Source organism: Lichenostomus cassidix, chromosome Z (genome assembly GCF_008360975.1).
Source record: "Lichenostomus cassidix isolate B80296 chromosome Z, HeHo_3.0, whole genome shotgun sequence".
NCBI classification, from domain to species: Eukaryota; Metazoa; Chordata; class Aves; order Passeriformes; family Meliphagidae; genus Lichenostomus; species Lichenostomus cassidix.
In genome coordinates this window covers 53,186,487-53,198,764 of record NC_139511.1, presented here as the reverse complement: position 1 = coordinate 53,198,764, position 12,278 = coordinate 53,186,487, and the positions used below count along the sequence as shown (strand labels likewise).

Sequence of the window (12,278 nt, the reverse complement as noted above, 5' to 3'; positions counted from 1 at the left end):
CGGGGGGGAGTTCAGTATGGTGTTATATTTTGCTTAAAATATATTATTGCAAGATAATATCGTTTTTTGAAACAGTACAGCTTTATTTTGAATTATTTTGTTTTCAGTACAACATCTTGATTCCTGTAATGTCTTTTTAAGACTGTTAGTGATGGACAACTCTGTGTGGCAACCAGTTCTTTTTTTAATGCACTCATAAAATTATAAAATTCATGTAATAATGTGTAATTTCAAGGAATATATGGTCATATTTTCAGTGAGTTACAACTTTTCTTCCCCCCTTTCATTTACAGCCCTGCCTCCTAAGCCACCGAAACCTAATACCGTAACTAACAATAGCATGAATAACAACATGTCATTACAAGACGCTGAATGGTACTGGGGAGATATCTCAAGGTAAATCACCTCAAGACATGTATTTCTTATGTTTGGCTTTATGCTGTTCTTGCTGTGATGTTCTGTGTGTATGTATTACGCTTTGAGTGTAGAAAATTCACAGTTTTAAGAGCCATTTCAAGGATATTTTCCACCACAAACATATTAGAATTGGTTTTATTCCAAACATGACTAAAAAGTTACTGGCAGTCTGTTAGAATGTGGTATGCAAAATGATTGTTCTGTTACTTTAAGACAGTTATATGAAATGCTAGCATGAAAATGGAGCACTAAGAAAGAAATAATTTTCTCTTGTCTTTCATTCAGAACCTCAGCTGTAGACACAACAGTTAGCAAGGCAGACTAACAAGTGCCATATATTAGCAACATTTTTATCTGTACTATATATAGGTATATCAGACCAGCACTGGCTGCTCCAATTGTACAGGCTTGTATGAACAAGCAGAAAGACCTTTGCATGAATAATAATTTTGTCCAGCAGTGAGAGCACAGAGTATGCCTTTTTTATATCCCAGTTGTTTTCTAGCAATTTTAAATAAGGTATTAAATAGTTGTATTAATATGGAGATTTAGAAGGCTTCAAAACACACTTATTTTAAAGCATTTGAATCTGAATTTAGAGCACTGTGAAAGAATAAATGTGTGAGAACTAATTGAAATTATTGGTTACTTTTGCTTTCATTTTAGAGAAGAAGTAAATGAGAAGCTTCGAGACACAGCTGATGGTACCTTTTTGGTACGAGATGCTTCAACCAAAATGCATGGAGACTACACACTTACGCTGAGGTAAGACGAGTTAGACTGGGTTTGTAATACTTGATAGTAAAATACAGTAACTGCACTTAAAGTGGAGTATTCTTTAGGAAATAGTACTTGAAACATGCCTAACTTTTCAATACACTTTATTTGCAGGAAAGGAGGAAATAACAAATTAATCAAAATTTTTCATCGAGATGGAAAATACGGTTTTTCTGACCCATTAACTTTCAACTCTGTGGTCGAGCTAATAAACCACTACCGGAATGAATCTCTAGCCCAGTACAATCCTAAACTGGATGTAAAATTACTCTACCCAGTATCTAAGTACCAGCAGGTAATTTAGTTTCTTTTCTTTGCATTTCACCTAAATACAGAAAAATTATTGCAGACTAGGAAGCCATTTATCATTAAGAACTTCAGCTCTGTTGATGTTTGAAAAAATCAAGTGGGTGCAAAACCTGGTATTTTTGTTTAAAACCAACTCCACACTTTGCATGTAAATACTTAAAACTTTAAATACCGCAGATACACTATTAAGAAGTAAACATCTTAATAAATATCCCACTCAGTGGTGAAATATATAATTTTCAGTACAAAGCTAAACACTTGCAATGCAAAATTCCTTTTTGTCATTAATTCCTGATTTGCATATTATGCATTTAGTGCATTGTATCTCCATATTGGTGAAAGTGGAATCAGATTTCCATGTAATTATCTAAGCAGTTTTAAGCAGTTTAGTCCAGAAAATCTGTGCTATATAATTGTCTCCTTACAGAGTCTCTTTCTTTCTGCTCATCATTCCAGGATCAAGTTGTAAAAGAGGATAGCATTGAAGCAGTGGGAAAGAAATTACATGAATATAATACCCAGTTCCAAGAAAAAAGCAGAGAATATGACAGACTCTATGAAGACTACACAAGAACATCTCAGGTGAGCTACATTTGAAGCAGAGGGAGAGTGGAAGACTTTGTAGATGTCTAAGAATATTAATGTGAATTCACACTGTCATCCTCCTACTCCTCTCTTCCATCGCCAGTGCCATTGTCCTGATGTGCTTGCTCAGATTAGTGCAATTGCTTACTCATGTTTGAACAGCCAGCACCTATAAACTAAGCCACCCTGTGCCCAAGTCTGACAGCTGCATCCAAACCAAGTACATAACTACCTTCATTTACCAGCACTTTTGCATACTGACCTCATCAAGCTGAGTTACGGTTTTCAAGGCACAATTGCAGGGAATCATTGCATTTTATTACTAGTTTTTGAAGGGTCTGGTTTACCAGGAGGATAGAGAGGACATGTGTAGACACAATGCAGGAATGAAAAGCTGCCTGTGTCCTTCTTTCAGCTTAATCAATTATTAGGCACTCCTTGAAGTGCCAGTGAATTAGGAATTAGTGCCATTTTACAGACCCAGAATCAAGCTTCCTAAAGGGTTCAGGGAATGCACATAAAAATAATTGAAGAAAATTGGAGAATTGCTAGCAACTTGAACTAATGATTTAAGACTTGGCTTTCAACCAGGTATTTAGGAGCAGGAGAATAAACTAGCTAACCTCATGAGACCTGTCCAGGTCACCTTTATTTCAGAAAGCCAGGTGTGCCTCTAAGGACTTAAGTTGGTGCAAGGGGCAAAGTGCACTGCCATAAGCTTTAAGCATCAATTTATTTATACAAAGCAAAGATTGTAACTGGTTCTTTTTTTAGCAGTTCTACTTGCTTGATAAACCTCATCATGGAAAGCTTATCATGGTAGCAGTTTACACCAGCCTGTTGTCTCTGTGCCATAAGGTTCTGCAGACAGAATATATTTTGATAGAGGATATTCTTCTATAGTACACCGAAGTGATCTGTGATACAAGCCAAGAAATCTTCCCCTTTGTATGATAACAACTGTAATAACAATTACTTTATTTTCAGGAAATTCAAATGAAGAGAACGGCCATTGAGGCATTTAATGAAACAATAAAAATATTTGAAGAGCAGTGCCAAACACAAGAAAGATACAGTAAAGAATACATTGAAAAATTTAAACGGGAAGGAAATGAAAAAGAAATACAAAGGTCAGTATTTGATTTTGCGTATCAAATTGTATGATTTTTGAAAAAATAAACAATGCCAAGTGTAGGTCTGCCTAAAACTGAAGCAAGATGACAAGTTTGAAGTCGTTCAATTGTAAGCAAAGAAGCCTCAAATAGTGAGGATGTGAACTGGCATCTAGAGAAATAATCTGTTCTCTTAAGTATCTATGCCTCTAAATAACCTAAGATTATATAGTTATGAATAAGAGATCAGAGTGTAACCTACCACGTTGTTCCATCTAGAATCATGCACAACTATGAAAAACTGAAGTCTCGGATAAGTGAAATTGTTGACAGCAGGCGTAGACTAGAAGAAGACTTAAAGAAGCAAGCAGCTGAATATAGAGAGATAGACAAGCGCATGAACAGCATTAAGCCAGACCTCATACAGCTGAGGAAGACAAGAGATCAATACTTGATGTGAGTATCATGAATTAACAAATTTTAAAGTTTTTTGTTTTTTAATTGTATCCAACTTTTGTGACTAAAATTTAACTTTATTTGCAATTATTGTCTAGGTGGCTGACTCAAAAAGGTGTTCGGCAGAAGAAGCTAAATGAATGGCTTGGGAATGAAAATGCAGAAGAGTAAGTATTGGAAGATTTAGATATTTCTGGTGTTTCAAATCATCTAAATACAAAAGTGAGATAAAGCATATTTGAGTCTTGAACCACACAGAGGAAATCTCGAGCCTAGGTCTGCAAAAACAATGCACAGCCTACATAATGCAAGTATTAGAAAGGATGCTCGCTCTCTCTCTACTCTCCTCCTTTTTTCAGGGAAGTGCATAATCAAGTTAGTATAGCAAAGCACTGAAATGTAACCTGTGTCTTTTTTTCTTACCAGAAAAATAAGTTCACAAGGTGTTAGCATCTTATAGGGATTCCATATGGATGGATAAATTTTTCAGAAAATCTCTTAGGCATGAGCAGGCTTTTTCCAAATTTCAACTGTGGGTACCATGATGTTATTCATTATAGTGGTACCCACATAATTATGTCACATTGCTGTTGAAGATGATAAATTTGCATGTACTGAAGAGTGTCTTTCTCTGGTTTTGTGGTCTATTTTATTTCTCTGGAACATGGCAGGATAGTATTCTGTCATTTCAAACAATTTAATTTACTGTAGATTCTGACAGGGGCTAGGCTAATGAATACATTTCATTCCTGGGAAAAAAGCAAAAAGTGCTTGGGTTGTGTAAACACAGACCAAAGTTAAACAAAAGCAAGACACAAAATAATACCTGAAGTGTAGTAACAGTAAAAATTAACAAATAGAAAAATGAAAATGGTCTCAGAAATATTTGTATCAACATTCTGTGCCTACGTTAGTTTCTTGTGCATGCCTTTTATGCTGCCTGGTTGACTATACAACGAAAGCAGCAGACTGACAATGTCTCTTTAGTGGATTTGCATTCTAGCCTTGTCCACATCTATTTTAATTTGGCTTGGTTTATTGAGCCTGCTACTGTTATCCTGGAAATTGTGCTTATCACTGTGGTTGAAGCAGGAGATAAAAATGACATACACATTTTAAAGCCATGTTGTTTTCTCAGTCTTAGCAGAACTCAAAGATGATATGTTGTAAAATATGTAGGCACCTGCTTCCAAGTGTTCCTATCACTTGAACAGTAGACAAAGAGCTATGCCACTCTGTGGGTTTAGTGTAGCATCAAAATAGTAAGTGAAACTGTTTAGAGAAAATCTTCATTTTCTCTCACGCTGACAGTGCTTGCCAGCAAGTCTGATAACTGCTGAAAAATTAAACTTTTAGAATATGGCTTTTTTTCTAAAGTTGTATTGCAGAAAAATATAAACCAATATAATAAGCAGAATGAAAAACAAGAATCGCTTTCTCCACATGCTGATTGAAAACAGAGCCACTACTGAGCATATGTGAATCTCACGCAGGTCGAAAGAGTGATGGGATAAAGGGCCCAGAGAGAGTGTTACCTGAAACAAATAACCCTTTTTCTTTACAAGAAATTGAATTTTGTGTGAGATTGCTGATTCCTGTAGACTACGTTGAGAATCTTCAGAAAGACAGAACTATGGATGAGTGAGAAGTCATCTTTTCTTAGACCAAGGAAAACTAATTAAAAGCCTATAACAGAGAGAATAAGTGCATTTAGCCAAACACATACTGGTTGCAAGCTGAGCAGAAGAGGCAGGGCCAACCAGTGCAGGTTCCTGTGGGAGTAGGGAGCTCTGAAACTGCAGATTACCGAAGTGATGTCCACACAGCTGAAACAGATGCTTCTTTTTTCATGGTGGGCTTTAGCGCAGAGGGTTCTCTGTAACTCTGAATCAGCTTTATAGTTGGTGGCTGATTTAGTAGAGAAGGCCCTATATTGTTCTTATAATTTGCTTATAAGGAGAGAGAGAGAGAGAGAGAGAGAGAGAGAGAGAAAGCACTCTACTACTACACCTTTCCACAAAGCCATCTTGCCTATAATTATTCTGTCTCACTGTGCTACTGTTCAGAGGTTCACCAAGCAGCAGCTGTAGTTGATACATTGTATGATTTTTCACTGCTGACCAAGTGTTCTGATCTTTGGAAATGAAGCTGACTCATAGGGTACTGATTTTGTTTGGCTTGCTATTTACCAAAACAGTGAGCAATGGTAGAACTACTGAAGTGCTCACAGCACATTCTGAAAAATAACACGTCATCTTTTTATATTCTCCCTAAGATTTACGTGAGTGTTCTCCAAAGAAACAAGAAAGAGAGCTTGTATTTTACTTTCATCTAGTGGTTTAAATGGTGCAGTATTATTTGGTTTAAATCCCTAGTTTTACCAAGGAGGCATCCTGCTAACCACTGTAATATGGAATAAATACTACTTAATTAGTGGATTTTGTTCTGTGTTTCACAAACTCATTTTTTCTTGTCTACAGCCAATACTCTATGGTAGAAGATGATGAGGACTTGCCTCATCATGATGAGAGAACATGGAATGTGGGAAATATCAACAGAAGCCAAGCTGAAAATCTGCTGCGGGGAAAACGAGATGGAACATTCCTTGTTCGAGAGAGCAGCAAACAAGGCTGCTATGCCTGCTCTGTTGTGTATGTACCCTAATTTGTGAATGATGTAACCAACATGTGAGGGGTCTACCTTGAGCTGGGAACAATAGGCATTTGCATATGCACAATTTCTCTTGGACCTTTGGTCCAAGAAGTCCTGAAGTCAGGTCAAGAAGTCCTGAGGCCGTTCTTATCGCTGCTTCGTCTCCCACATGGCTCCAGCCTGTGCCACTCCCACATACGAGCCTCACTTGGAAGGGAAACCAAAAAATGTGTGCAATCCTCTCCGTGCAGCTCCTAAATTCTGCCTATCTCCTGCCTCCCTAAGCCAGCATGGCATCACAAATTTGGACTAAACCTAGGTTTTTACCATTATTCCACCACAGAAGAGAGGAATTCTATGTACTGACTAGCATCTTAAGATTTATTGCTAAAATCTACTTTTCTGTCTTAATTTTACTGTACTCACAAACTAAAAACTGATTGTTTTTATTTTTTTAGGGTGGATGGTGAAGTAAAGCACTGTGTGATAAACAAAACACCTACTGGGTATGGATTCGCCGAGCCATATAACTTGTACAACTCGCTCAAAGAACTGGTGCTACATTACCAACACACGTCACTTGTCCAGCACAATGACTCTCTCAATGTCACACTAGCCTACCCAGTATATGCACAGCAGAGGCGATGAAGATCTTAATACTCTGGGTTGTTAGTTTGGTTTTTTTTTTTACAGAAATGATTTGAAAACATTGAGGCCTCTGGAGAGAAAAGGCTCCTTTCGGCTTTGCTCAAGAATTTGCAGTATCAAAGTCTTCAGATGGGACTAGACATTTCCTTCACAACTGCAATGGGAGAGATCACAGTGTTAAGCTGTGAATGTATGTTTGTAATCTGAAGCGCTTTTTTTTTTCTTTTTTTTGTAATTAAGAAAAGAAAAACACAAGAGAAAAATCCAAACCTGATCTCCCTGCAGGGACATAGAGGCCTTTAAGCATGGTGCTTGTTTATGACCACTTCTGAAGCTTTACCAGCTGGAACATTGGATTATCCAGACACAAGGTATAAGAGGTCTGTGTCATTCAGTTATTGGAATTTCGTGGTCACAATCTGACTTGGAATGGTGTTGCTGCACTCAGTGGATCCAGACATACAGCATTGTGGTTTTATTTTGGTTTCTGGTGAATGATATGTAGCAGAGTGGCACTTTCATTTCTAAGGGACACTTTAAAAGGACTTCAGTTACAGTATGTTGTTCAGAGTAATTGTACTAGCAAAGTGCCAGGAAGTGTTTTGTTTAGAAGATTAAAAACCCTGTTTCATGAATATATTTAAGACTGAAGAAAACAGGACTTTCAATGGCATACAGTGTATAATAATGTACATAGTACTGGATGACTAACTATCATTGATGGAAACTGTCAATACCAAACTGTTCTTCTATTCCTTTTCTGTTTGCTGAAAGCTGAATTCTTAGACTATGCTATGCAATACTGAAGTTTCTTTAGGCTATAGTCTTCTCTCAAGCATATCTGCAGGTTAAGCTTGTTTTTCTTTCTTGTTTTTTGTCTTCTTTTTTTTTTAATTTCTTTTGCCTAAGGATATTTTTCCTGGTGATTATTTTTTGTTAATAATTTTCTTGTTTGGTTGTTTTTTTGGTTTTTTTTGTTTTGTTTTGTTTTGTTTTGTTTTGTTTTGTTTTAATGTACAGAGAGCCAGCAAGAGTTGGCTTGAGAATTAAAACTATGAAATATTTTACAATTTTCTTTGTATAGAATATTGAGCTACTAGCTCAAAGTTTAAAAGGTTCGTAAATTTTTTTTTTACTAAATATTTTGTTGGGCAGTGCCTGATAAGCTTCAAAGCTGCTTTATTCAATAAAAAAATATATGAACATTATAAAATATCACTGAGTCCAACAATACTGTTTCAGAGATATCTTTAGAATACGGTACCATGCTACATTTGCTTCTTGAAGCATTTTGAACTTCTATCATGATTGTCTTTGTATTTGGAAGACAAAAAAAGTAGTATATCCTTCTTTGATAATGACTGCAGAAAAAAATGGGGATATTTTGCAACTGCAGTTTAGGGTGTAGATAGTTTGGATCTCAGAATGAATCCACCTTCACGGTAAATAAATGACTTCTTGACCTCCTGTGACAGAATTTTTGTCAGCCTGTAAAGGTATTTTCATTTCACATGAAGGAAGTTTCTCTAATCTGTTGCTAAGTTTGTTTTTTGTATTAGTATTGTGGGGAAAAAAAAAGCTTCCACCTCTAATGAGAATATTTGAATACAATATGGAACTAATTAAGACTGGAAAATGTCTGTTTTGGAAAAGATTAGGCTATGATATTTATTTTCAGGAGTCTGTAGGCTGAGACAGTATCAAAGTGAACAGTTCCATAATTTCAGGGCACCAGAGACTTACAAAATCATGGTTCAGTTACAGGAAACAAATACATAAATTCTACTAAAATAGAGTTACTAATAATTCTGGGATAGTTCACTGTCAATGATTTGCAGTGGTTATTTATTGTCCTGACCACTGAGGAAGTTCACACATTGGAAATCGATAAAGTGATGAAGTGCAGTGAAATCTTGGAAAAGATTTGACTGAGTGAACATATGAAATTATTCTTCCCCAAAGATGCAAAAGACAAGATCCATTACTATTAAAGAGAGTTGCACACACAATCAAAAAAGTGAGACCCATGGGGTTTTCTCCTAATAGCTCTTGTTACAGATCCTTGTGTTTTATTTCAAAGTATGTAATGCTTTATAAGGTATTGGAAACAATAAGAAGAAATTTGCCAGTCTCCAATAATCTTGATATTATCTTTTCATTTTTAAATTGTTACTTCAGTTTTGAGGCTGTAAGGCTTTTCATTTTATTTTGATTTCGTGATCTTTTTTTTATTATTATTTTTGGTGGGTTGTCTTTGCTTTCCTATAGGTGTATTTTCTTACTAGAATTTATATCAGGAAACAAGATTCAACAAATATTAATGTTTCATGATAGTCATCAGTTAGAAAATTATTTTGAATATTTTTCCTGAATAGAAGTTTAGTCTTCATGCCTTCCCTTCCTCATTCCACACTTTTTTCAGGCCTGTAGGACCATGTAAATCTGTTATACTAATAACTGGTATATATTATGAAAAACACCAACAATTACTCTAGCATGCCAGTTATAGTACTGGGCTTGAATTTACGGATTAGTTCAATATACAGCAGTTTAACACTTGTAGCAATCCAAGATATTCTTCGGACGTATATTAATTTCTGAATGTTAAATATTTTAAGACTAAAATTGTATTTTTTTCTCTGTAGGCAAAATATATGTAATCTGAATTGATGTTTCATGTAGTGTTTGTCAAGAAATTTTATCATAGTTAAGGCGTTTGGATCTAATTTTCCTTGTATTAAGAAAACCCCTGCTATGTCAGTGGGCCATATCCTTAGCATGCCCAGCCCAGTATGGAATATAATTCGTTCCTGTGTGCTGTGCAACTTCTCTTCGTGTGTGGCTGTAGCAGAAAAAAAAATTGTGTGTGTGCAGATTTGACACTTGCTTTTCTTGCACAAGCAACAATGAGAAATGAGCACTATGTTGTACAGATGAGTGCTTAGGGCTTCTTAAGGGGATGTTCTGCCTACACAGGGTCAGTGCAATTTGCAGGGATCATTTATGCCCTCAAATTGGCATGAGTGGGTTTTCTTTGGTACTTACATATTGTGTGGCCTCTGCATTTCTCTCTCTCCTTAATGCACAGAGCTAAGTCCTGCCAAAGGCCCTATTCACTGCAGAGTTGTTTGTCTTTAATGTACCATACTGTTCACTCCAGTTTTGATTTGATCTAAGACTACTACATACAGGAAAAAAAAGCATGGGGATATAACTGAAGAAACACAGTGTTTATCTGTATTTCTACTGATGTGTAGTTTTTTTCATCTAAAGTAATTCATGGATGGGCTTCGTTCTGGTTTTTTTTTTTTTTTCTTTTTTCTTTTTTTCAGTTTGGGGAACTTCTTGTTTTATTTTAAATCTGTGAGTTATGCTGCACTGCAGCATCTCATTCACAAGGCCTTGGAAAGGCATGAGACATAGCAAAGAGAACCAAGAATCAAGAAAAATTAGGAATTTCTGATTTACTTAAGTTGAAATACGAATTTGCAGGTTGGGGATGTGCATCTGTGCATACAGGTGCACACTTGCTTGTTTATGTATGACGAGTTCCCCATATATGCATTTTCACAGAACATGATCATTTTGATGAATTTAACAAGTGATATCATTAACTTTGTTTAAAGATGCGCACATGCACACTAGACCTTTGTGGGTACAGCATGTTTCCAGATACAGTTAGAAAACTGAGTTTCTGTGTTGTTGGATAGTTTCTTTAAAAAAAAAAATTAAAAAAAAAAGCTTGTCTGTATGGTTCCGTTATCTTGTCAAGCAATCTGTAAAACCAAATCTTCAGATTTTCTATTTGGTGTCAACTGTTCTGTAGTGAAAAAATGGCTTTGTCTTGTAATTGGCAATGAAATAATAATGCTTGGGAAAACATTCAGATGCTTCTAATGGGGAAAACTTCTGCTGATTTTCACACAGTGCTTTTGCTATGCATGGTATTAAGTTGGGAAAGTGAATCCTGATACCGTTTTTTTCAGGGTCACTTTAGAAATGGGTAGCTCAAAGCGTAATGCCTCCCATGGGACAAAGTTACGAAGTGCAACATTTTATGTAGAATCATGTTGTCTGCTGCAGTTAAAACTAAACTGTAGGAGTTGGTAACGTTCCATTGGACTTGTCCTGATGAGATTGCATTAGCTGCCCAAGATGCTGCTATTTTTTTTTAATTCTTGTTTTTGAAAATAAAGCTCTGTTCTGTTACATGTCTTTAAAACATTAAGATTACTTTGTTTTAAAATTGTCTTTGAGGAGGTGGAGGGTAAAGCAGATTGTAAATTGCCTTTACAAGGCAACAGTGAAAACATGCCTCCTTAAAATTTTGTTCAAGCTGTAGAATTGATGGAGCTGTCTTGTTTTTGAGTTGCTTTAAAAATTGTAATAAGTCTACAAGCAGAATAAAGGTTGTTTTGAAACTGCATTTCAGTTGTTGAGGCTTCAGTGAGGACTGCGATGTCTATTTACCAGAATCCTTGGCTTACTCTTCCTGTCATTATGTGGCCTTCTTTGAAAATGATACCCAAATGCTCTTATTAGAGGAACTAGGGAGCAAATAGTTTCAGCTGATTCACAGCCATTTTATGTCTTGAACTAAATGGGTAGCTGAGTAGCTCCAAAATAATCTCATGTCTAACAGTGCCAAAATGACAGTTTTGCTCATCTCATACTATTGCAAAAGCAGTACAATATTGATGATGTGTGATCTGCCTCTTGCAGTGCACATAAATGTATGGTTCTTCTCAAAAGAGTGTGAGTTTTGTCACTGGTTTCCATGAAGCCAGCCTGTCAGCTTTTGCAGCTGAAAGTAATTTACCAGCTTCATGTCTGCATCTAATTGTGAAAACCAGCATAAGACTGAAGAAGAGGGAGGAAGTATGGTGTGGAGGGGATTGGGTAAGACCAATTGTGAACATTGTTTTTTTCCCCTCATTATTGGTATACAGTATCTGACTTCTTTGAGCCAATTTATATCTTGCCCCAAGAGAGGTCCTCCGGGGAAGTCAGCCAGCTGCTCTGGAAGAAGAAAGAGATTCCTATTCCCATTCTGTCCAAGGTTTCCTTTCTAAAATTTGCTTACATATAGCTGACATTAATGCTGAACTACCCTCGACTGAGGTACTCAGTACAGACTTGAACAACTTTTAATAACCACAGCATTGTCACTCGCCCTGAGAGATTCTTACAAGAAACTTAGACTAAGGGCTATTACTGTATTTTCAGCCTACTTAGTAGCAAGTGGGGTGAGATCTCCAGTGCTTATATCTGTTGCAGTTTTTCTCAGAAGGCTAATTATTTTATACAGACACTGAGTTTATC

At 36.3% G+C, this 12,278-nt stretch overlaps 1 protein-coding gene across 1 annotated transcript in view; it reads left to right on the top strand.

Annotated features, from left to right (window-relative positions):
* Positions 1 to 11,382, top strand: part of PIK3R1 (phosphoinositide-3-kinase regulatory subunit 1) — a 58,157-nt gene extending 46,775 nt beyond the window's left edge. The window contains exons 8-16 of the mRNA XM_085043210.1: positions 294 to 396; positions 1,084 to 1,182; positions 1,309 to 1,489; positions 1,960 to 2,085; positions 3,076 to 3,218; positions 3,480 to 3,656; positions 3,755 to 3,823; positions 6,137 to 6,307; positions 6,767 to 11,382. Of these exons, the coding sequence (XP_084899336.1) occupies positions 294 to 396; positions 1,084 to 1,182; positions 1,309 to 1,489; positions 1,960 to 2,085; positions 3,076 to 3,218; positions 3,480 to 3,656; positions 3,755 to 3,823; positions 6,137 to 6,307; positions 6,767 to 6,956 (1,259 nt within the window). The 3' untranslated portion in view covers positions 6,957 to 11,382. The remainder of the gene's footprint in view (positions 1 to 293; positions 397 to 1,083; positions 1,183 to 1,308; positions 1,490 to 1,959; positions 2,086 to 3,075; positions 3,219 to 3,479; positions 3,657 to 3,754; positions 3,824 to 6,136; positions 6,308 to 6,766) is intronic.
* Positions 11,383 to 12,278: the final 896 nt, after the last annotated feature.